General features: G+C 40.1%; 1 protein-coding gene across 2 annotated transcripts in view; it reads right to left on the bottom strand.

Moving 5' to 3' along the window:
- ARHGAP10 (Rho GTPase activating protein 10) overlaps nucleotides 1–25,926 on the bottom strand; it is a 290,156-nt gene that overhangs the window by 188,548 nt on the left and 75,682 nt on the right. For both annotated transcript variants that reach the window (XM_046657071.1, XM_046657070.1), the window contains exons 2-4: nucleotides 20,489–20,584; nucleotides 20,354–20,415; nucleotides 737–808 (exon numbers count right to left, since the gene is read on the bottom strand). In XM_046657071.1, the coding sequence (XP_046513027.1) occupies nucleotides 737–808; nucleotides 20,354–20,415; nucleotides 20,489–20,584 (230 nt within the window). The remainder of the gene's footprint in view (nucleotides 1–736; nucleotides 809–20,353; nucleotides 20,416–20,488; nucleotides 20,585–25,926) is intronic.

Genomic DNA, 25,926 nt, shown 5'->3' with positions numbered 1-25,926 from the left:
CCAAGCCAAAAATGGTCAACAACACTCGAGTGTTACTCTTTCTCCCTCAAGCACATACACAAAATTCAGGGAAGGTTGGTGGAAACTGTTTTTCGGGGGTAATTTCAAGGCTCAGTTTGCAAACTTTAGAGGCTGTCAAATATATCCCAAGCTCCCTGTGGCAAAATCCCTGCCTTATTCCCGGAAATCCTGGCTAAATGTCAGATCCTTGAGTACAGTCTGTGGTTCACTTATCTTTGAATCCCCAGCACTGGCACGCAACAGAAGCTCAATAAATTTTTGCTAAATTGAAGGAAATTACATCCCAACAACTTAATATTCTCTTCCTAGTTTCAATGGCATCACAGTGTACGAGCATTTCTAATCTCAAACCCTGGTATAATGCTACACTCTTCCATAAAACTAAGGCGTATGAAGAAATAACTGCACCCCCCACAGAGATAAGATGCTTCTATTCAGAGTAAATGTGTTGTTTGGTTAAGGATATTTTTAAAACTCTATCTGGAAATGAGTAGCCAAAGACGATTACTATAGGTTTTACTATCCTGTCCAGGTGTTTTTGTTTTGTTTTCAATTTCATATCCCCCAAAGGGGAAAATGCACATTTAAAACATAAAACAACAGATGGTTTACTCCAACATCTCCTTCGAAGCTGCCAAATGTGAATAAAGTATACAGTGAAGCAGCAGAGACATCTACATTTTCTGTTTACAAGTTACTCAAATTAGACACAAACCTTTACAGCTCCAAGTTGTTCTTTTCTGAATTTTTCCAAGGGCTTAATCAGGGTTTCAGTTACACTTAATGCCTGGAGAACAAGAGTGATAACAAAAGAGCATACGATTAGGTTTCCAAAAGGGAAAAAATTAGTATTTCCCTCTTCCACCCCACCCAGAAATAAACTGAACAACATATTTAACAGCTTTATCTCTCCCTGCCAATGCAACCATTAAATCACTTCTAAATTTATTAACACACCAGATCTCCATAAATATTTTCAGGGAAGAGGAGGTGGGGCAAAGCGCCAGGGAAACGCGCCACACAGCCCCAACACAGCTCCTTCTTCAGGGAAATACCAAGAGGGTTGTCTTCAACAACAAAGCGGCCTATCACACTCATTAACAGAACACTTCTGTTTGAGAATTTTTTTCCTCCCCCTCCTCAGAAATTTAAAAGTCAATTACATTCCTTTATTAGTAATCAGACTACATTATGTAAAGGGCTAGGTTTGTGGCAACAAGTTTAAATACAGTCAGTCACCTACAACTAGAAGGACCTGCAACTAAGATATACAACTATGTACAGGAGGGATTGGGGGAGATAACGCAAAATAAATAAATACATAAATAAATAAATAATAAATACAATCAGTCTGCCCTTCATTACTGAAAATTCCTCATGGCGATTTAAGGTCTATCAGTAAAGCAGGCACTGGAGCTCGCCACAGTCAGAGCAAACACTGGGCGTGCCGGCAAACAGCACAGAAGGGGAAGGTCGACAAGATAGGAGCCACACACAGACTCCAACCACAGCCACGCTCATTCTTAAGCTGGCTGCTGTGGGGCTTTTCGTTTTAAGGCAGAATCTGAAACTAACAATGCTGAAAATGCAAATAAAAGAATATTTATCTACAGGGAATGCATTTAATAATAATATGCTGGTGAGTAGTGGCTTTCTCAGCCTCTATTGTCAGGAGACTAGAAATACCCAGAATGGAAAAGCAAACTTCAAAACACTTCATAATAATGTGTTGTCCCTCTTTTTACAAAAAAGGCTCCCAAAATTCCAAGCTTAAAATTACAGAAAAAATAAGTGACTTAGAATAGGAAAGGAATCTGAATTTAACGAAAGGCTCCTGTGCAGTGTTTCATTACGTAAGGGTTTCTCCCAAAGAGACCATTCATACTGTGAGACAGGGAACCCTCATAAATGTGATGATGACCAGCGTCTGAACCCTCTTCCCCAGGCCAGCACTGGGTTACACTCACTCTCAAGGGAAAGGGAGCATCTTCACAGTATGGTACTTTCATCCATTGTAGATCATGTGACCTACAACAAGGGCAAACCAAGGAGTCCTTTGTACTAAAGAACAGAGCAGCCACAAAGCAGCACACGTCAGGAATCCCAAGTACCCAAGCCAATAGGGGATGCCCAAAGTTCCATTTGGGAGGGCAGATATGAGAGGTTCTGCCATACATACATTTTTAAAGGGATCCAACTGACACACAACATCTCTAATTTAAGGCACACTTCTATCAGCACCAGTGTCATTTCCTAAGCTTCCATATTGGATCCAGTCTACCAATGTTCCTGAATAAACCTACATGTAATACATCTCCCCCAGAGGCTGGCACACTCAAGAACTCAGCCTAGCATTCTATGTCAGGATCACAGGGGTTAATAACTGCTCAAGTTCACAGAGGATAGAAGCGGGGATTCAAAACCCTGTAAATTTGAGCCCAAGCTTAACCACCATACAACATTGCAATAAAAGTACTAAATGGGGTACCTTCCCCATTCCAAGTAGCCATCTTAATAAAGTCTAAACACATAAAAAAATATTTGCTGCGTGTTCAGTGCCAGGTGCTAGAGATACAACTATGAATAAAAGAAGGAGAGCCGCTGCCCTCATAGGGCTGACTGCCAAGTAGGGGAGACAAACAGTGGATACGTCAACACATAAGTAGATGTATAACTGCAAATTCTAGTAATTCCCTCAAATGGACAAAAAGAGACTATGGTGAGGAATTTATTAGAGGATATATAAGGAGAAATGTGCTCAGGGAGATCTTTATCAAAAAAGTGACATTTTAGCTAAGACCTGAAAGATGAGAAGGAATTAGTGGTGCAAAGAACAAGGGAAATTGTTTCCAGCCTGAAACCAGCAGAGGCAAAGGATGAAGGTGAGGAGTTAATATTGTAGCAAATAGCAAAAGGCCAGTATGGCTGGGGCATAAAGAACGGGGAAGTGAACGCAATGAGATGAGTGATGGCAGGGGACCAGAACACGCGGAGCCTCGTGGGCCCAGGGAAAGAGTTATTTTGGGTATGATGGAAAGCCACTAGAGGGTTTTAAGCAGGGAATTAACACAATGATATTTAGATCTTTTAAAGATTACTCTGGCTGCTCTGAGAAAGAGAGATTAGAGGTGAGGAAAACTGGAAGGAGAAAGACTTGTTAGGAGGCTTCTAGAGTGGAACAGGCAAGAGATGACGGTGGCTTGGAGTAAGGTAGCGACAACAGAAACAGAGAGTAGACAGATTTAAGAGAGATTTGCAGATGGAATCAAAGAAACCGGTAACAGACTGAATGTGGAAAAGGTGGGGTTTCCAGGATCACTCCCAGATTCTGGCATGAGCAACTGAATAGACAAGAATACTATGTTCTGAAATAGGAAAATTTTGAGGAAAAGCAGCTGAGAGCAAGTACTAAGGGATTATGTCAAATTTGAGACACTGGGAGATACCCAAAAGATTAGTGAAATGGGTTGTCAGAGACACAGGTCTACAGCCTAGAAGAGAAGTTTAGATCAGAGATATAAATTTAGTAGTCATCTGCAAGTAGATGGAGTTTGAAGTCATGGAAGTAGATAGGTAGGACATGGCAGAGGATAGAAAGAAAAGGTCCCAGACCAAGGACTGAGGTCAGGAAAAGGAAGATGAGAAGGGGGAGTTAGCAATGGAGACTGGGAAGAAGCTACCAGGATGCTGGATGAAAGAAGAAAAGGGTATGTGAGCTTTAACTGCATGAGCTGCAGAGAAATTAAAGAAGGAATGAGACCTTAGCAACATCCATGGAAAAGAGGAAGAAAGGGCCGGAGTAGCTTAATGACTGAAAAGTGAGGACATTTGCAGGAAGGATGGCCATGAAGGACAGAACAGAGAGAAGGTGACTACTCAAAGGGAACCTGAGGTCAAGTGAAGGCGTGTTTCTCTTTTAAGATGGAATATCTGTACTTAAGAGATGAGAGCACATCTAAATGGCCACATGAAGAATCCAGAAAAGATGGTTCAAAGTCTCTAACGTGGGAAGAGATGGGATGCTGACCATGTATAGGCACTGACCTGTCACAGCAGTAGAAACCCTTCCCTCCTTTGTGATAGAAAGGAGAAAACAAGTGCCAATACAAACAGGTTTACAGATTTCATGAAGAGACGCTGAGGGAGTTGCTACCAGATGGGTATTTTTTTCCATGAAGTACAAGGCAGGGTCATTACAGAGTTTGAGCATCGGAAAACATTTGAACAGAGAGGAGAATGAATGAAAGAACCATAACAAACAGCGGGTAGGGCACTTCCTAGAGAAACACAAACATTCCTGGGCAGGAAGGTGAGCAGGAGTTTATGGAGGCATCCATCTGCCTCATGTGAGATTTTATCTAACAACCCAGGCAGGCGGTGGGTGGTTAGGTTCATTCTGAGTAAGAGAATTTCCAAGAGATGTAAACACAGCGGGCTAATGCTATGTAGTATGCGCAGTGCGGGCAAGCTGCACAGAGGAGGAAACCACCTGGGTAAGAGAAGACTTCCTAAAGGGGATAATGCAGAGCTGAACTTGAAACAGGGCACAGGAGTTCTCCAGGTGAAGGATAAGAGTAAGAGAAAGGCCCTCTATGAGGAGAGGGGAAAGCAGCAATTTCAGAGCATAGAACAATAAGCAATTCAGTGTCACTAAAACAGCTGAAGAAGTCAGGAATCAGGACAAGAGGCTAAAGAGATCAGATGGGTGTCATTAGCCATCAGCATGGGACCTAGGAAATACCCAGTAAATGCTAGATGTATGAAGGCCTTTTAAAATGAGAACCCTAAAACTCCACGCTCTGGAGTAAACACCATCCTTCACAAAAGGACCAGGCCACAAAGATTCCACAAGAGCAATTTTTGGGTCATCATATTTGTCCTTCACTTGGAGGATTAATTTGATGCAATATGTGCCTGACTTCCAAGGATTAACACTAGTGTAGGAAAAGAATATAAGGGGTTTCTGCCCCACTGTTAGCAGGTCAATAAGCAACTTGCAAAACAAGGAAAGAAGTAGGTGTGACAGATACCACTATAACGGACTCTAATAAAAAAAAAATTTGATTAAAAATTTTAAAACTTAAAATCCATTATCATTTTTCTTCTTTAAGAAAGTCTAATTATGTAACTTCTGAACTGAATCTTAAGCATTCTGCTCAAGAACAAAATAACGAAGTAGCTACTAAATGTTTCAGTGAGGCAATGTTGGTTGAGCAACAAGGATTGTTTGCTTCTTTTTCTCAAAATAGAGTGAAGACTCCATGGAATCTCTCAGTTCCTTCTACAATTTCACAGAAGTATTATAGAGTATTTGTGAGTAATAAGTGCTACTAAAGCTTTCTAATGCCAAAACACGATCCATCTTTCCCAGAGACAAATCTAGGACTGCCCCAGAACTCTAAAGGCAATTTCCCAATTTGAAAGAGACAGCTGAAGTAATAATATGGAGAAAAGCTTTCAAATACTAACACGCTAGAAATCAATCAGATAATTTAAAGAGAGAGAGAAAGCAAATACAGAATGTATTTTATAACACACATATAAGGTTATATAACCATATTTTTCCCCATAAAATACTCGAACCAGCCACAAAAGAAGTCATAAACAGCCTTGACTAAGGAGCCTGGGAAAGGGTTTTGGATAGTCTTGCTTAGAAACAGAATGCATTTACGTGAACATAAAGTATGAAAATTAATCAGCTGCTCTCACCTTAGAGCAGGGGTTAGCCAACTTCTTCTATAAAATGCCAATAAATAATAGTAAATAAATAGTAAATAATTTAGGCTCTGCAGACCTACGGCCTCAGTTGCAACTACTCAACTTGCCATTGTAGCACAAACACAGTCATAAGCAGTATATAAATAAATGAGCATGGCTGTGTTCCAAAAAATTTTCTTCACAAAAACAGAAGGCAAAGTGGATTTGGCCCATGGGCCATAGTTGGCTGACTCCTGACTGAGAGAATCATCTTGAGTATCATGGCATAAGATGATCTACTTATTCTTATCTGATTGTATTTTTTTAAAATATACATTTATCATACTTGCAGGGGACCAAAAGTCGGGAGGGAAAGCTGACTGCTGGAAGAGAGAATCACAGTTCAAGTAGTTCTCACATGAAAGAGGGATTCAAAAGCGGTGCCATGGAATTCACCTGGGATAAGCAATCCACAGGGTTTCAACGCTGAAAGGCAACCGCTCAAGTGTAAAAGGTATCTTAACAACAGTTTCTGTGAATTTAATAGGGGCTTTGGTTCCTAAAAAGTTGAGTTAACTGAAAGTTCAGCATGAGCCAAAGCTATCATAAATTGCCTTAGACGATAATGAACACATACATAGGTTACATATATTATTCAAATCCAAACAAGGTAATCATTCAACTGTGTCCCACAAGACCAGAACCTCTCTCAATAGTACAGTTAACACATTTTAAGAGAGACAATTAACACATTTTGTAAGTGGGGCAAAGCAAGAATGTTACCAAAACGTTAAAAAGGTTTAGGAGGAATAGGTAAGAAAACCAGAGGCGTTTAATGGGATTGAGGAAGAAGAAAACAGAGGGAACACGAAAGCTGTCTTTAAATATTTAAATGGGTACTGTATGAGAGAAGCAAAAATCATTTTATCTGCTTAAAGAGGACAAAACAGGTCTGACAAGGGAGAGGCTGCAGTGCAGCAGATTTGGGTTCACTATCAAGAGGAACTCAATAAGACCTACAATGCATCAAGCAAAGCAGTGACCTCTATCTCCTTCCACATAAACAAGCAGAAGCTAGAAGACCACTGTCCAGGGACATAGCATCACAGATTCCTCACTGAGAGAAAGTTGGCCTAGGAGACCTCTGAGGGCCTATCCATCCTATGATCCGGGATTCTGCATGAGTTAGGAGAGGCAAAGGGCCAAACGACAATTCAATGTTGCCTTATAATGCTATGAAGGCAAACCACAGAACCCATTACAACTTCACAATTCAAAGGACAAGATTGTTACACAATAGTCTGGGGGATTAAAATTTTCCTACAACTAGTCAAATCTGAAATCTCTCTTCATTAGACATTTGGATACAAGAACTTAAATGTCTAAAAAGAAAAGGAAAGGTAGGGTGGTATCTTTACCAACCTCTACCTCTCTAGGTTCAACCTAGAACAGAGAAATCTGCTGACAATAACGGCTGACCAGCAGGGAATCAGACTCCATTTGGGGGAGGAACCACCGTCGCTACCTTAAATTTCCACATTTGAGATCAAAGGCTAAGTTCTCATTTTGTAAATTCTAAAGAGAGCAGGGATTAGGGCTAGAAACCCATATTCAGTAAAAAGGTAACTACATCCCATATCTTTAATAATAGATTCCTAAAGTAACAGTCCAGGTAAAACAATGAATAAATCACTATAAGAACTAAATCATGCCTTTCTAATCACTCAGTACTAACAAGGACAGACTGAGTCTAATGAAACAGAAGGAATTATGTCCATTCCCCACGGCCCTCGTTATTTTAAGCCTGGATTCCAAATGTTCTTGACCCCAGAGGAATGCATAATCTGAGAGCAAAGGAAAATTTCCACTATTTTCTCCCATGACCTTCCAGATACTTCCCATTTCACGAGACTAAAGGGGAAACTATACTTTCCAATTCCAATGTCAAGAATAGCAGCAAAGAAATCATTCAGCAAAGATGTATTGCTTATTTTCCTTGAAACAGAACCTCGAGAAAGGGTGCCAAGGAACTATCATCACAATACATCTCCAAACATAAGGAATCTTTTCCCCAAAATTGTCCCTCAGAAAAAAAGAGGCTTGCCCTATAGAAGAATTCTTAGTTTCCTTAAGGAGTGCACCTTCCATTATTTTTCTCAACAAACAACTGCAGGAGGAATCTTAGCCAGAAATGGCCCCAATCACATGTATTTTCAGATGCTTATAGATTACTAACAGGTCTGGGTTAAAAAAAAAACGGGGGGGGGGGGGGTAGCGGATTTAAGAAATGTAAGAAATTCAGTTGTCATTCTGGAGATGATTTCAAAATTATTAGCATTCAGTGTTTTCATAAAGATCACTTTAAAAGAAACAAGGTATGTGATTACAATATGAAAATACATCTCCGGGACAAATTTTTTAAAGAGACTGCCCAAATGTGCTGCAAATGGATGCCTGTGGCTTGGGATAAAATTTCCAAGGAAAGCATCAGAAACAGATTTTAAAGGGTGTTGTATCTCGAAGAACTCAGATGTGGCCATGAGGTCTCTAGAAAGCTGTGCTGAAAAATTCAGAAGGTGTCTCTGATAAATATACTAATGTCAAAGGTGCCAAATGTTGGAATAACTATTTTATTAAATAAATGGGGGAAATATTCCTAAAGTATACACTGATAACTTCATCTTAAAATACAGACACATATTTAATCAACTAAATAATGAAAGTAGACAGGATTCTCTAGCGGACATACATATGCATACCTAAAGGTGTGTACATTCAAACTATCCAAAAGATTTTTTGCTTAATCTTCTCATAGGAAAATGGTAGTGCCTTATAATCAGGCATAAACATTATAGGTAGTGGATAGCTGTCCTTTTGGGTTACCCAGCACTTGAAACACCTGCCCATGTTTAAGGAATTCTACCTAATGAGGCAGAACCCACCTTCCACTACAAAAGCTGAAAATGACGGACACTTGCTTTCCCAGGCATCTTGCAGTAAGGTACTGGCAGCTGGTCAGAGTTCCACTCATCAGATGCTCCTAACCTAGACTTGGATTTGGAAGACAGTGCTTCCAAAAACCAGTGACCAGAAATTCTTGTGGGTGGTAGCAACTACTCCAGTTTCTAGAGGCAGCAATTCTACCAGGAGCCATCAGGGCAGTGGAGTTGCTGGGGCATACTGTCTTGTCTACACTCGCTGGCAAAGTGGTGATGGCCTTCTCCAAGCCCAGTTCTTTGAAGTGACGCCAGGCATCACGCCTGGTTCCCAAAACCTCACAAAGATACTGCAAGCTCCCTAATATTCTTCAGTAAATTCCCTTTCTTTTCAGAAGAGCTGGACCTTAAAACTGAGAATCCAGACTAATACAGAACTAATCTTCTTAATATTTCAGAACCTTACAAGAATCCCATCAAAATGATTTCAGTACTATCTTTCTCAATATTCCTAAACAATATTTTCTCCTGATTAACCCATTTTTAATTAGATTACTCTCCATCCACACTCCTCCTCTGCTACCTCTTTCTCCACCTAGCCAGTCTCTCCCTGTACTGTGCCTTCCCCCATCAGTCAGGGCTCAAGGTATTTTTGTTTTCTTTTTTTTTAAATAATATAAATCTTTATTTTTTTATTTTTTTGAGGAAGATTAGCCCTGAGCTAACTGCTGCCAATTCTCTTCTTTTTGCTGAGGAAGACTGGCCCTGAGCTAACATCTGTGCCCATCTTCCTCAACTTTATACATGGGATGCCTGCCACAGCATGGCCTGCCAAACAGTGCCACGTCCGCACCCGGGATCCGAACCAGTGAACCCCAGGCCACCGAAGCCGAACATGCGAACTTAACCACTGAGCCACCAGGCTGGCCCAGGGCTCAAGTTTTAATAGGAAAATTAAAATGGATAATAAAGCCCTCCCACGTTTTTTTTTTTAATAGCTGAAATAATAAAAGAACAGAGAGTCAAAAGACTGTGATGTCAACAAAAAATGAAAAAGCTTCACAATTGGTTTTGCTAAAAGAACCCTGACACAGTGACAAATAGGTAACCAACATTTTCTCATTTTGGCTCTGTTCTAATTAGTTCTGCTTTAGACCATAAGAAAAAACACCTCTCTTTTGTTACCTGAATATTGTCAACTGTAAAGAAGGAATAATACTTGCTCCCTACCTATTTAACACATTTGAATAAAAAGGAGGGGATGTCACACTAGCAGCAATTTTAACTTCCAAATAAATAAATCCCTATATGATATTTTATTTTTAAGCACAGCTCAAGCTAAGCTAATCCTCCTGGTAGAAAAAAATTAATGTAAAACGAAAGTAAATTTCTTAGTGACTATAACTCAAACCCACTAGCTAAGAACTAGTGAGAATCTTAATGAACCCGTACTCAAGCTCTAACTGGGACAAAGGTTCAGAGGTGCTGTAAATTAATTCTACAGAGTTTACACCTGAAAACTGAGAGCCAATTAACATGAAATGGTTCCTTGAATGTCTGGTCTTTCAGACCACAGCAGTCTCATTTAATAGCCTAAGAACTACAATTCGTAAAATATACATCCCAAATTCATCAGTTCAGCTACCAGACTTCTGCTTTCATTCACAGTCCAAGAGGACAAAACAGGTCCGACAAGGGAGAGGCTGCAGAGCAGCAGATTTGGGTTCACTATCAAGAGGAACTGAGTAAGACCCAACTTTCAGTCCTAAATTCCGTTAGCTTAAAACCTAACAAGAGGATGTGAGCTGAAGTCGTGTCAACTTCTGCTCTGTGACTTAATCCCCTGAATATTTGGCCATAACCTGGCTTCTCAAGAAAACAGGTCAATGTATCCAAAAAAAAGTTCAAGATTCCCTTAATGTCTGTCTTCTAAAAATATCTTAGCGTTTCTTTGAAGAAAAAAAAGAAGCTGGCATCAATTTTGAAGGACATTCATAGGAAAAAAGAAGTAGAAACTTTACTCAGATTATTTAAATCAAATAGACTCCATCAGTAAAGATTATTTTTTATTATGCTTAGGAAAAGTTAAGAATCTTCGAGCAAAAGCTATTGGATAAATTAGGAACAAGCTAACCTAATAAGGACATGCAGAGATCTAAACTTGATCTCCCTTTCCTCTGTGCATGAGGACAATAAGGATCTATTTTTTAAACAAAATAAATACTTGGGCAGAACATTATGAGAAGGAATAAAACCCCACAGAAGTGAGTGAAAGATGAGCCTGACAGAAAGCTGTAAAAGTAGCGTGAGAGAATTTGAAATTTTGTTTCTTAGCTTTAAATAAGAGAAAATTTTAATTTCTGAAGTGAACGGTATAATTCAATGGCATAGCTAGAAATGGAATCTCATGAATAATTACGTAGTTAATTGTTGAATCAAGGAAATATGAGAGAAAGAGAGAGACAGAAACTGTTCAGAAAAGAACAGCTTAGCCTTTGACCAATGGGAAAGAGACTACATCTCCAGCCCTTCTGCCAGGCCTGGGCTACCTGAGCAGCAGAGAGACAAAAGGATGGGCATAAGGCAGTGGCTCTGGATAACTCCTTCTCCCCTATATGGCCAGCAGCTGAGCACCTCATCCTGGACAAGAGCCTAATGCCTCAGTGTATCTTCAGGTGCTAGAACACTGTCCAGCTCATAACAGGCATTCAAAATATTTGTTTTGTGAATGAAGTGGGATTCTCCTAGAAATTTAGAGACATAAAGAATAGAGTTTCTTTGGGGGCTGGCCCCGTGGCCAAGTGGTTAAGTTCACGCACTCCACTGCAGGTGGCCCAGTGTTTCAGTGGGTTCGAATCCTGGGCGCAGACATGGCGCTGCTCATCAAACCACACTGAGGCAGCATCCCACATGCCACAACTAGAAGGACCCACAACGAAGAATATACAACTATGTACTGGGGGGCTTTGGGGAGAAAAAGGAAAAAAATAAAATCTTAAAAAAAAATAGTTTCTGTATAAATGCAACATTTCCTGCTGATGGTGATAACAGTAACCATGAATAGTTATGCTAGTCTCCTGTATACATCATCTCTCATTCAAAACAGTCTGTGTCTACGTTAGTCTGGGTCCTCTAAGAAGCAGACACCAAGACAGGATTAGAAATACACGAAATTTATTAGGAGAAACATCTATGAGAGAAAATGGGGAGGGAGCTGGGGAGGCTGGAAGAGCTGTCAGACAGCGATGCAGGTCTGACCCCAGGGGAAGGAGACAGGGAAGGAAGGTTGAATGGCTATGTGTTAGATTGCAGTGCAGTTCTAGGTAAAGTTCAGTAAGGCCATCAAGGACTCCTTGGGCCAAGGCTGCCTGTCAGAGGGGTCCAGGGTCCCCAGGAATGAGCCTGCTTTAGCACCCCCGTTGTGCTCAGTCACTAGCTGGGGGCAGACATGGGAAGTATGGCCTTCCTACCAATGGAGTGACAGAATCATATAGCAGCTGGCCTGATGGCCGATTACGCTCCATGCAGTAGGAGATCTGAAAGGGGCCTCATGGCTGCCAATGCTTCCAAAGTTCATATTCTTTCCACTACACCATCATGGCCACTGGCATTCCCCTGCACCTCTAATAATCCCCACCACCATCGTAGTGTGGTATTTTATTCAATCTAACATGCCACCAATAGTAAGACTCTCCATTCTTTTATATACTATTAAGAAAAAGATGCTGCTAATGAAATCTTGATTTAATATTTTAACACTTGAAACTTACATTTATTGAAAACGCTCTCTGACAAGTATACTTTCATCATGTATCCCTCTTGTGCATTCATAAAAAAGACAATGAGAAAAATATATTTAAGACATTTCTAACATTTCTTAGGCTCTAACTCTTCTGAATCACTTTTCATCTCAGTCACCAATATCTGGTTTTCCCTACACAATTTTTCCTCTGTGCCATCAAGAATATCGGAAATGCCAATTTCTTTAAGGGGAGCGCCACTATCCTATCCAGAGATCATGGCACCCACTGTTTAGGTACTGATACTGGCACTACCCTGTCTTAACCAGAAGGTCTCAATTGCAGGGTTTGAAACAACCACTAGGATTTGAATTTCTTCCTTAAGTGGTTTCTTGATTGAAATATTGAGAGGCTACATTGTCCAAACAGGCCAGGAGAAATAACCACCAAGTTCACACTTCTTCACGACTGTCGCCTAGTGGGCAGCAGCTATAAGGCCACTCGTCCATTTTACCCAGGTTCAAAGGTAGAGGGAAGGGCATTAAGTCTCAGAAGGAGCTAAAGGCAAGGAAAAATGTCCTTAGGATACCAGGAGATAGGAGAAAGATTCTCTTTTCATCTCTGTCACCAATTTACTTTGTGATGTATATCAAATCACTCCACCTCACTGAGTTCTAGTTTCCCTCTTTCTTTTTCTAAATGAAGACATTAAATGTAAGTTCCCCTAAGTTCTCTCTCAGCTCTTTGTTTTAGGAGCCAACACCAGACCTTTGAGTACTACATGACAGGATCTGAATGAAAATATTTTCCTCATGAAATTGTAGATTCAGCTGAACTGACTCCCACTAATGGAACCACTCCTCTGGATTAGACAGTTGAATGAGCAGGCTGGTTACATTCTGGTGTCCCTAGTTGCCCGGGGGCGGGGCGCTGGAGGGAGAAGAGTCTATGTCCTATTCTTTGCTCTTCCACATCAGTATTAACTGGTTTATTAAAAGAGCTAGCTGATTCCTCAGAAGCAGAGAACAAGCCCGAGGATATGAAATACAGGAAACGGAAGTTTCAATAGGGAAGTAGAATCTGACTATGACAAGGCTCAGAGGCCACAGATGATCATGAGTCACTAACAGAGAGGACACTGAGTCATGAGGCAAGGCCTCAGACGAGATGGGTTTACAAGGAAAAAAGAAAAAAGATTTATATGAAAACACAATGTTGTCAAATTGTAAAGGTCAGTTTCAAGGAGAAAAACGCTTCATCAAGTTAGGTCATTGACAACTTTTACACTAAACGGTTTTCATAAATAAGTACAAGGTGGATATTTCCCCATCTGACTGTGCCTGCCAACAGAATTCCCCATAAAAATGTGTCACTTTAGGAATATAAACAAAAACATGGACAAGGAAAACAGTTCAGTGGTTACAAGGGGGATGGGAGGTGGGCACAGGGGGTGAAGGGGAGCATTTACATGGTGACAAACAAGAAATAATGTACAAATGAAATTTCACAATGATGTAAACTATTATGAACTCAATTAAAAAAACAAAAAAGTGTCACTTTATTTGTAAAAGAACTGATTAAAACAAGTTTGATATACCACATAAAATATTATAATAAGATGAAACTAAAGGCACAGTCTTTCCAATGGCATGTAATGCCTTAGGTACTTATCACGTTATAGAAACTCATAAGAAACGCTAAACACAAATTAAGTAACACAAATTCCTAACAACAGAAACCTGTTCCATCAAACTAAATAAACTAGATATAGTCCAAAATCCTTTGGAAATGACAGGTAAAAGCTTAGATTTTTAAAGTCTATTTTCACCTCCAGGTAGACATAAAGTTATTAAAAAGCAATTTATACCGTTCTAGCTCCAAGGCTAGAAATGCCAGAAGAGATTTCACTGGCACCCTGGGCCAGTGGTTCTGACATAAGCATGCTCCCCAATAACCCGAGGGGATTATTAACACAGACTGATGGGCCCTACCCCAGAGTTTCTGATTCAGTAGGTCTGGAGTGAGGCACAAGAGTTTACATTTCTAGCATGTTCCCAGGGGATGCTGATGCTGTTGGACCAGGGACCAAGTTTTGAGAACCAGTGCCCTCAGGTATACTAAAGAAAGAACATCACGAAAATTTCTCCCAACAGGTAAGAGATATTTAGTTCATTTTAACCAACATATTATTTTAATAATATCATGAAGAACTTTTGAAGGAAAAAAAAATAGTGGAAAGTTCAGAACAAAAATCAGTGTCAAAAACCCCAAAAGACATAGCAATCACTTAACCCCATGATTCTGTAAGATACTTGAGACGACGAAAGAATGATGAGGAAGGAGTGAAGCCAGTCAGACAAGGTTGAGGAAATGCCCATTGTCTCTTGCCTGGAAGCATCTAAACTATGTATTAAGAAAAGCCTGCAGGACACGAAAAAACTTTGGTGAGGGGATAGATTCATTATCTTAACTGTGGACATGGTTTCCCAGCTGTAGACATACGTCAAATCTGACCAAATTGTACACTCTAAGTGTGCACAGTTTATTGTAGTCAATTATACCTCATTAAAATTGTTTAAAATAACAAAAAAAGAAAGGAAAAGCCTTCAGTATTCAGAAGCCTAGTGGCTTCTTCATTAGGCCATAAGCCCAGGGCAAATCACCCAGCAAGCACTCCTTGACCCAGTGTTTTCACAAGAGTGAAACCTGTGGTGGGAAAAAAGATAAAAAAACAAGAAAAGAGTCTCAAAAAGCCTAAAGAGCCGATGTACGCACAGGGTTATCCTGCTCAAGTGGGAGAAGGGCTGCAGCTGGTGGACAAGACACCTCCTCACGTCTGCTTGCCAGCCCAGTCGGCCTCCAGCCCCTTCTGGATGAGAGGTAGGTGCCTTTCATGCACCATCTGGCAAGCTCTACCTACTCTCTCCGGGCATCCCTTCTTCCCTGAAGCTTTCCCTCATCCTCTGGGCCTCACACAACTGCCCTGATTTGCCATAACCCTGAGAAACAGAGCAGTCATGTTTAGGTGAAGGACGAAAACCAAAAGATATGATAAAAGGACACATGTAGAGAAGTAAATTCAATATGAAGGGTTTTTAAAAGAACATCATCAACACTACAGCTCTATTTTAAACGTCCCTAAATTCCTGGACAGCTGCCCACCTCAGAGAAGTACGCCATGTCCTGCCATGCCAGAGAGAACATCTCTGGAATTCTGGCAGAAACACCACAAAGTACTTCCCTCGGAGAACACGCACACGTGAGCACAGCAATTCTGGCCACTAACTGTACCCGGCTCCCCAGCTCGAGTCACTCACTTTCACAGTCAAGGTTGGCCATATTATCAGTACATACTACTCCCTTGAAAACCCAGTCCTGAAAGAGGCAATATTGGCCTTTTAAAGGGCACTGCACATCCATTCACAGACACTAGACTTTTGTGCATGGAGGACAACATTCTGACTTCCTAGACTGGCTTCTTTCCACTTCCCTCCCCAACAATCAGTTTTAATGGCTACAGAGCTGGACACTAGTGAGAGGATATGCAAATATTTCTCTCCCTCTTTCCCAAATTCAGCTTTCCCCTCAAGGAAGAAATGAATACTTCACTTCCATCTTTCCTTACCTGGTTACTCTGATGCATCCATCAACTCAGATTAGAAATGATGTCCCCAAAATGCCTTCCCCAAATTCCCCAATAACTGTTACCATGAAGTATGCTTTTGGCAATCTCCTCCAGCGGACAGCTACCTACTCGAGGGTAGGAACTATGCCCTTGTCTTTACAGCTCTTGACACAGTGCTTGGCATGTAGCAGGCACACAATAGTATTTGTTGAAATATACAAACCTAGCCTATTGAAGTATATAGATTTGGCATGTGAATACATATACCTGGTGGCTCGAAATCAACAAAGAATACCTTGTTCCTGATCGTTGAGTTTCTGGACTGATGACTTTATTCCTTCAAGTCCAAAGTCCTATTTTAACATTTATTTAGGAAACAGAAAACTTTAAAAAAATATTTGGCAGTGGTCTTGGCCTTCTAAAACACAGATTATATTATATAAAAAAAATTTTTTAACATTTTAATGAATCAGGCTTAACTATGAATATTCAATTTTTTTTAAAGATTTTATTTTTCCTTTTTCTCCCCAAATCCCCCCAGTACATAGTTGTATATTTTTCAGTTGTGGGTGCTTCTAGTTGTGGCATGGCCTCAGCGTGGCCTAATGAGTGGTGCCATGTCCACGCCCAGGATCCAAACCAGCAAAACCCTGGGCCGCTGGAGCAGAGGGCATGCACTTAACCACTCGGCCACAGGGTCGGCCCCTGAATATTCAATTATTATGCTGCACCATCATTTAATTTTAGGATTTCAGAAAATACTAAGTGCTTTTAAAGATTAAGTGACCACTAAGATTATGTTAAATGCTTGGAACCAATTTTAGAACATTTCTACTTCTATTTTACAGCTGTCATTTTGCATTTTTTTTTAATATGTGGTCTTTAACGTGCTGCTGCGTTGTAATAATTTTAAGTAAAAGAAGAGTTTTTAGAAGTTCTCAGAATCCCCTGGCATCCATTTTAGCTACTTAAAGAACTTCCTTATCCCCCTGTCACTTGGTGGGGATGTATGAGCTTGTTAAATTACATAAAGGTCCTCCTCTGCATCTCTGCCCCACAAAGTCCAGCTCAAATGTGCCTTCTTCCAGAAAGTCTCTCCTGACAAGCAGAGGCTCAGCTGCTCCCCGGTCCACGCAGCCACATTCTATACCTTTGTTATCACACTTAGTCCGTTTTAATTCACTTTTTTACCAGTTATTCTCCAGGGCTACAGTGGACACTTCTTGAGGGAGGTTTCTTTTCCTATTCAAAAGTTTAAGGTTGGTATCTAGTAAAGCAGCAAAGATTTTTTTTAATAAGTGTTCCAATCTATTTCAAGAAACAAAGTTAGCCATTATGATTCCATGCAATTTCCATGGTAAAAAAAGAAAAAGTCATCACTGACTATCAAGTTGAGACAGAAACACCCAAATAATGTCAGTATGAGTTAAATGCCAACCTTTTTTAACTTTTATTAATTTCATTATTATGACTCACTGATAACTTAGGAAGCAGTACTATTTTAAAGGTCTTTTAAAGCTAATAGGAAAGTATCAGGAATTCTTACCAAGGGAAAAAAGGGAGAAAGAAAAACCTACAGATTAACAGAGACTTAGAAACATCAACCAAATATAATGTGTTTGGATCCAGATTCAGATAAACCAACTGTTGGGGAAGGGAGGGACAAACTGTCAATGAATATCAGAAAAAAACTGAATACAACCTAATCCTTTGCAATATTAAGGTATTACTATTTGTTTGTTGTTAGGTGTGACAAGGATATTGTGGTTCAAAAAGAGAGTTATCTTTTAGAGCTATATACTAAGGTATTTATGGATGAAACGATATTCCAGGCTTTCTGTCAGAATAATGGGGTGGTTAGTGAGGTAGTGAGGCGTACAGGAGAAACAAGATTGGTTGTGTGGCAATGGTTATTAAAGCTGGGTTTTGAGTACTTTTAGTTTAATTTTATTTTTCTACTTTTATACATGCCTGAAATTTTCCAAAATAAAAAGGTAAAAGAAAGAAGAGAGAAAGAGAGAGAAAGCATTAGGTGCTCCAGCTAACTTTATGGCTAGTCGTAGCTGTCCCCCACTGCCTTCTGGCTTTGAATAGCTTCCTACTATCCACAAATGCCTTGTAACATACCATCCCATTCTTCTCTGAGGTTTGTGGCCTTACAGACAACATCCTATGCCCACATCTACCCTGCACAGGAAACCCAGCCCTGCCATCCTCATCCTACCTAAGACAGAGACCATACTGACCCCCATCACAGCCGAAGATTACATCAATAAGCCGGCTAACAAGAGCTCTGAGAACCACACTCTCTCTGTGAGACAGCCTGGAGCTAAGACCACATTCCAATTTTTTGACCTGGTCAATTCATCTCAAGGAACATAAAATGGAAACAGAATATCAAGACAGGCAGTGATCACTCAGTATTTTGGTAAAGCTAAAATCCAGCACCACTCCACCCAGAACTGTCCTCCCACAGATACCAGGATACCTCATACAGTTCTCCGCCAAAAAGGCCTTCCCTCACCACTCTGGATGTAATAGTGTCCCATCCCACTCTCTGGCTCCTTACTCTTCTTTATTTCATTTTGTAGCAATTATAGCTGCCAGAGAAGGTATTATATGTTTGTTTATTTATCACATGCCTTTTCTAGAATGTAACCTCCATAAGGGCAGGGATTTTGCTTTGTTGCCTTTGTGTGCTCAGGTTCTAAACAGTGACTGGAACATAAAACGAGATCAAATACATATTTGCTGAAGGCTCAGGATCCCAGGAAAAGTATAACTAAGTATCAAAGAGGGTTGAGAACAAAAAGGTTACTACTATTAACATAAACTAAGAACATGCACTTTTTGTTGCCACCCACACCCCCAGACCCACCTTATGTAGTAGACTGATGACGTCATGGCACTATTTTTAGCCACTATCACAGCTGAAAAATCAGTGACTACAGGATCACATGAATAATTGATCACAGAATAATGAATAATAATGAATAATGTCACAGTTTGTGCCAGGAAAACCTAATGGGACCACAGTACCTTCACATGTCCTCTACGGTAACATATACAAATTATCTCAGAACTAGGGTACAGCGCTAATTACACTAGGACTTTTAGAGGCCATATGTCCCTGTCACCTTTAAGTCAAAATCAGTGCCCTCCTCCTACTGCTTCCTTTCTTCCCTACTGCAACTCTACCAGACAGATCCCCACTGGCCTCCACCCAGAAGATGACAGTAACATCTAAAACATTGGCCACAGTGGCAGAAGGTTCAGAATGCCCAGTTCTGTCATATACCAGCTCTATGTCTTAGCTGCTATGTCATCTTAGGCAAGGTACTGTGCCTCAATTTCCACACTTGTAAAATAGGAGGCAACAACAGATAGGGTTGATGTGAGAATTAACTGACTTATGATTAGGTAAACAGCTTAGACCACTAAGGGGCACACAGTAAACTATCTCAGCTGTCATGTTCGGTATTATTATTATCATCACATCTGAACCCACTCACACACTTTCATTCTAATATAATTCTAGGTAGTACTCATCCTCAAGAACATGGGAAAAAGTTTGTCATTCTTTTAAAGCCTGAAAAAACTGACGAGAATGGATAGTGTGTCATATCAGTGTCAATCCTACTGTAAATCTTTGTTGAATGAATGAATATCAGTCATTAGGAGGGAAACACAAGCTTTTAAGAAAGATGAGTAAATATTATTCAATACCCTCAAAATCCATTGCTGAGCTTTGTTAAATAAAATCATCCACTCAATGCACTCAGCACAGCATTGGGCACGTGGAGAACATCCAGTGGAGGCAGCTATTATTATTACTGTTGTCATCATGAATCTCAAGGCAAAGTGGGATTTTAAAGACTTCCAGGCCCAAGTTGTCTCCCTCTCCAAACAGCCTAGAAAATCTACAGAAGTGAGAGTCAGCTCTAACATTGTCCTCTGTCCTTCAGCGTCTACATAAGCTTTTCTGCTTTTATCCTCTTGATATATTAAGGTTCTGCTTGAGACTTGATTTAAATGAAAATACTCCAGTGCTAAAAAAAATTTAGGAAGCACTGATATAGTCCAATCCACTATTTTACAGATGAAGAAACAGGGCCTTGTTCTAGAGGTCTAGCAACTTGTCCAAGTTTTCACCACAGTCAGCACACTGTGGAACTAGAAATCTGGGCTCACCAGACCTCATCCAGGGCTCTTTGCACCACTATGCACTACTTCATCCATGGATAAATGCATCAGAACTTTGAGCAGAAGCAGCTTCTAAACCTAGATTTTCCCTGCTTGAAGTTGGACTTATTAATTTACTTTCCACAACTCACCATAATCTCTCTCTGTTCTTCCAGATTCTTCAAAAAATTAGAAAATTCACGTAAGGAAGCATCTGTTAAGAGAAAGGAATGATTATTTGGTGGTCAAAGCAGAGAAAAGCAAACCAAAACCTCATCTTTACATACCTATGCAGCGTTCATCATCCGTCTCCGCATCCCCAATAAACTCAAATTTAAAGTCTCTGAGTGAATGAGCAAACTTCCGCTGGGCTGCTGAAAGACCTAAAAAGACCAATTTAATGATTACTTGGGTCCTTGTTTTAAGTCAAGGCTTAGAAGAAATTTATTCCTTCTAAGGACAATACAGCTGTAGAGCTCTCCTCCACTCAGTCCACAGGGAGGCACAACCCAACTGCTTTGTCAAGGGGCCCATCGTCTGCCGCCGCCTGGCATCCTCCCTGGGTTGCTTCTGTCTTCTATTCTACACTCAGGCACAGAGCAGGTGCTGCAGAAACCTTTATTCCCTCCTCCACCCCGTTCCTCCTCAGATCTGACTGCTTCACGTCATTCCCTAAAGCACTTTCCTGTCTCCGCTCACTCAGGTCAGAACTTGCCCAATTCAAAAGTTCAGGCTACGATTAGGAACACACACACCTGACAGCATCTCCCAGGGCTTGATGAGACCCGCTGGCTGCCAAAGTTTCAAATGTAAGGGTCTCAAAGCTCAAAGTCAGCCAACCAGAGGCCCTTAACTGACTGTCAAACTCCAGCCAGAGAAACCCAGAAGATTCAAAGAGTTTTCAAAGAAAAACAGCAGCAGGGAGGTCACTAAAGGCCAAGCTTAAGTGGGAGAAAGAAGACATTCTGCAAAAGACCTATAGACCACATCTTTTTTATCGGAGATTAATAGAAAATAGTGGAAAACCCTACTTCTAAAACAGGCTACCATTTATTTTATGGGCCACACACAATGCCAAGCGATATACCTTTTTTTTTTTTGGTCTCATTCAATACTTTTGAGAGAGTTATAAGATTATCTCCATTTTATAATGGAGTGCTAAAGCTCACAGGTGTTAAATAACCTGCACAAAGTTGCACAGCAACTACAACAACAAAGGCTTGATGCTACTCCAGAGCCATTTATCCAAAGCTTTGCCCTGACCAGAGTGCAATCCTGCCTCTGGTCTCAAGTACTTTCCTTTTTTTTGTTTTGAGGAAGATTAGCCCTGAGCTAACATCTGCTGCCAATCCTCCTCCTTTCGCTGAGGAAGATTGGCCCTGAGCTAACATCTGTGCCCATCTTCCTCTGCTATATATGTGGGACCACTGCCACAGCATGGCCTGACAAGACGTGCATAGGTCCACACCCGGGATCTGAACCGGTAAACCCTGGGCCGCCAAAGCGGAACATGGGAACTTTGCTGTGCCACAAGGCCGGCCCCCTCATGTACTTTCTAAGAAGCTGCTCACCAACTCCGGCACTCCTTACAGTTCTTGTCTCCGTACAATGAATACTGACAGATTGTGTTAAAGTACAATTTCATGTCAAACAAACTGAAAAGTTGAAATAAATAAAATGCAACCCATAACTGCTGATCGGAGTACTCATGCAAAAAATAAATATGGACAAGAAAGTGAAGCAAACAATATAAAAACTGAAGCCTAGTTTTAATAAAATGGCAAGATAGTAGGAGCAATTTTCTCTTTCTTTTAGTCATTATATTATAGCTAACAAGGAATGAAAGCAAAAGATTATTTTTACATTAAAAAATATTACCTGATTTTTTTTTTAAACCAGCTCTTTACCCCCAATCATTAACTGCAATGGCTCCCCAGCCCCCTCCTGGACAAGCTGCTTTCTCTCACTTCTTAAACTTTCTAATAATGCTCACCAGCTCTTTCAGCTGCTGTCACAGTTTGGTATTATTTTTTAATTTTTTATTAATAGACTATGCTTCTTAGAGTACTTTTAGGTTCACAGTAAATTGGTCAGAAAGTCAGAGATTTTCCATCTCCCCTCTGCCCCCACACATGCATAGCCTCCCCCATGATCAACATCCCACTGTCATGGTTTTTCAAACTTCATTTTTCCTCTAATTCATGTTTATCTTGCTGTTCTCAAGTTCTTTTTCTCTTTAAAATAGAAAAAAAAAAAAAAAAGATTGAAAGACCTAAATGTGAAAGGCTAAACCATAAAATTTTTAGAAGATGATATAGGATTGTAATTTCTTACCCCTGGATTATGGAAGAAAAGCACAAACCATACTGTAAAATGTGACGGATTGCAACCACGGTCACAATTCTCCATCCCTCCTTGTAGGCACTTCTCTTTTCAAGGTGACTTTGCAGGAACTCCAGAAGTAGGCAGAGTCCATTTTCCCTCCCCTTGAATCTGGGCTGGAAAGTGACACTGTGCTAATCCAGAGCGCCCACCTCAACAAACTGTGTATACCTCTGCCTGACTCTCTCGGAAGCCTCAGGCCTCCATGTGAACAAGCCCAGGTAGCCCACTGCTTGACGAAAGACTTGGGCCCAGTCCCCCTACTTACTGCCCCACTGGTCACAGAGCCAACACACAGAAGCAGAGCTTTCCTGTCCATGTGGGAGGTGGTCCAGATGAGACCACACTGAAATAAATAAATGGCTGCTGTTTAAGCCACTGGGTTTTGGGGTGATTTTTCCAAAGCAATAAATTAACCTAGCAAGATTAATAAAACTGTGTGAAAATTTTAAAGACATAAAAAGAATGAAGTGCATACCCTTATATATAAGGTATAAGTAATAGCTATAAATCAATGAGGTAAGACAGACACTCCAATAAAAAATTTAGCAAAACATTTGAAAAGGCCCTTCTCAAAAAAGAAATGCAGGAAATCCAAATGGTCTGTAATCACATGAAAAGGTGTTCAAACTCATTAGTGATACTAAAAGTGAAAATTAAAACCTCAAGACCCTCATGAGATTGGCAAAAACTAATAAGTCTGGCAACCTGAAGTGTTGGCGTAACTCTATATGTGAAGCAACAGAAATCCTCATATACTGCTCGCAAGAGTAAAAGTTGGTATAAGTTTTTAAGTCCCTTGGCATCTTCTAAGCAATTTGATGATATCCTATAAACCAGAAATTGGCCTTCGAGGTAAATTTCCAAGATAAACTCTTGCACATGTACACTTGTAGACGTGTACTAGAAAATCCACAGCAGAACTGACCACAACAAGAGCCAAACACTAGAAAAAACAAATAGCAATCAACAGTAGAACAAATAACTAAATTATAGTATATTCATACACCATAGAGTAAAAATGATAAATTCGTGTATCAAAGCACATGATTCACAATTTGGAGAGAAAGAAGCAAGTGACAAAAGAATACACACAGTATGGTTCTTTCAAACAAGTCCAAACAAGCTACACTAAATTATGTTTGGGATGTATATAGGCCACAAAATTAGAGAATAGCAAGTCAATCGTCATCTCAAAAGTCACATAACGTTTACCTGGGGGCAAGGGAGGGCAATGCAGTCAGAAAGCTCCAAGGGGATTAAAGGTATTTTAATTCATAACCCAGTGGTGAGTCTGTAGACATTTGCTTTACCGTTCTTCCTTAAAATGTATGTTTGTTTCATATACTTCCGTATTTTTGCCATAGTTTCACAACTAAAAAATAAAATTTTTGAAACCATAAACAAGTAAAGCCTAACTATTTAGGGCATTCCAAAGTAATTAAGTTTCTATCATAATCCAGGTAAACATATAATTATCCTCTAAGATCTAGCTACACTGGCCTGCCCTTGGTTCACACATGCCAAACTCATTCCAGCCTGACACCCTTAAACTTGCTGCTTCCTCCACCTGCAACGCTCCCTCCCTACCCCCTCCTTTCCCTTGGTTCACTCCTCAATGCTGATGGCTCAGCTCGCAGTACCCTCCTCTTCTCACCATCCTCTCTGAAATAGTGTCACCCCTCTGCCCTAAATCCCCCTCTATACCATTGCTGCTTTGTATTTCTTCATAGCACTTATTACTAAATTAACTTATTTAATGAGTAATATTTACTCGTGGTTATCTATTTTCTCACTCTAGCATATCGCATCACTGAGGCAGTAATCAACTACATCCCTGAAACAGGGACCATAACAGGGTTTTTCTTTTTTAATTTATTTCATGCACCTATTTCTAAATATTAATAGTGTGTGGATTTACTATCATTTTTAATAACTTAACATTATTCCATTTTGCTAATGTTTGCTTTGCTAGTTCTGAATAGGGGCATGTAAAGTGGTCCCATTCACGTGTGTATATGTGTATGTTTGCATTTACTTATTCATATATAGTACATACGTTTATAAATACTGGTATAAATTATATTTTTCCCTTCTGGAGTTGTTTCCTTTGAGTATTTTATCCGAAATCACCAGGTCAAAGGGTCCTTTAAAGATCATGTTTCATATGGTCAGGGCAGGATGCTCTCTAAAAAATTAAAACGTAAATGCATCAGTTTGTCAACATTTCATAATTCCTAATTTTACTAGTTGGAAATGTTTACAATAGCAGATTAAATCTGGGTTAATTTACACAGCTAATATGATATTTTTCTCTCTATGTAAATAGCGTGCTTTCTGTCTTTCCTCTGCCCTAAGTACTATACTCACATCAATTCTTTACTTAGAATATAATCATTTTTCCTTTCTACTAACTTCCTTCTGGTGTTATTAGAGTTTGTTATGCAAAATTTTTATTGTTTAAAAATCTGACTACACCAAACTCATTCCTTTTAATAATCACCTTTTCGTTATTTAGAACATTTTAAATTTACTTATTCTGCCATGTAGTTTATACTTTTATAGCTATCTGCCTTTCCAAACATAACATAAAATCATAAGACAGTTTACATTTAGTACAGTCCATTAAATAAGCACCAAGATACTTTGTGCAAAGAATGTTTTTTTTTCCAATATCATTGCACATAACACTCAACCAGTCTTTATTTCACAAGTTGCAAAGGCTGGCAACATTCCTTCACTGGGGGAAGATGGTGAGAGGCCCACAGGATGGGACTTACAAATATTATTTCATTTACTCCTTGTAATCAGCGTGCTGGGCAGGCGTTGGTGTTACCTTATTTTTACAAATGGCTTAAGTAGGTTCAAAGATGGACTAGCAACTCGATCAAAGTCACAGACCTCTTGAGACTGCTAGTCATAAGTCCTGGAAGCGAAGGACCAACTCCTTGGTCTCTCAAGCTTCCACCAATGTCCTTTCCATGTCATTCCGACTCTCAGCTTTAACTTTATTCCCAGGTCCCTTGACCAGATCTCAACTACTTATCTAACTGGCTCTAATGTAGAATTCTAACTAATTGGAAAATTCATATACGTGTGCCTCCCTCACCCCCCATCCTCTCCTGCCTACTAATTGCTGTGAATTAACACTACTCTCCTGAAACACCTTCAAGGCTGGCAGATATTGGTGGATAATGCCAAGCCTGAGTGTGCACAGAAAGCACAGCTACCTTAAAAGAAACAGTGTGACTTGCACTCTTTCAAATGAACTTGACACTTCAGAGTCTCCCAGACTGGAATTTCTAGGTCTTCGATCTGCAGACAAGTGGGAGAGAAAACACAG

Source organism: Equus quagga, chromosome 3, assembly GCF_021613505.1.
Source record: "Equus quagga isolate Etosha38 chromosome 3, UCLA_HA_Equagga_1.0, whole genome shotgun sequence".
NCBI lineage: Eukaryota > Metazoa > Chordata > Mammalia > Perissodactyla > Equidae > Equus > Equus quagga.
The sequence above is the reverse complement of the archived record's forward strand: the minus strand, read 5'-3'. Positions and strand labels throughout refer to the sequence as shown.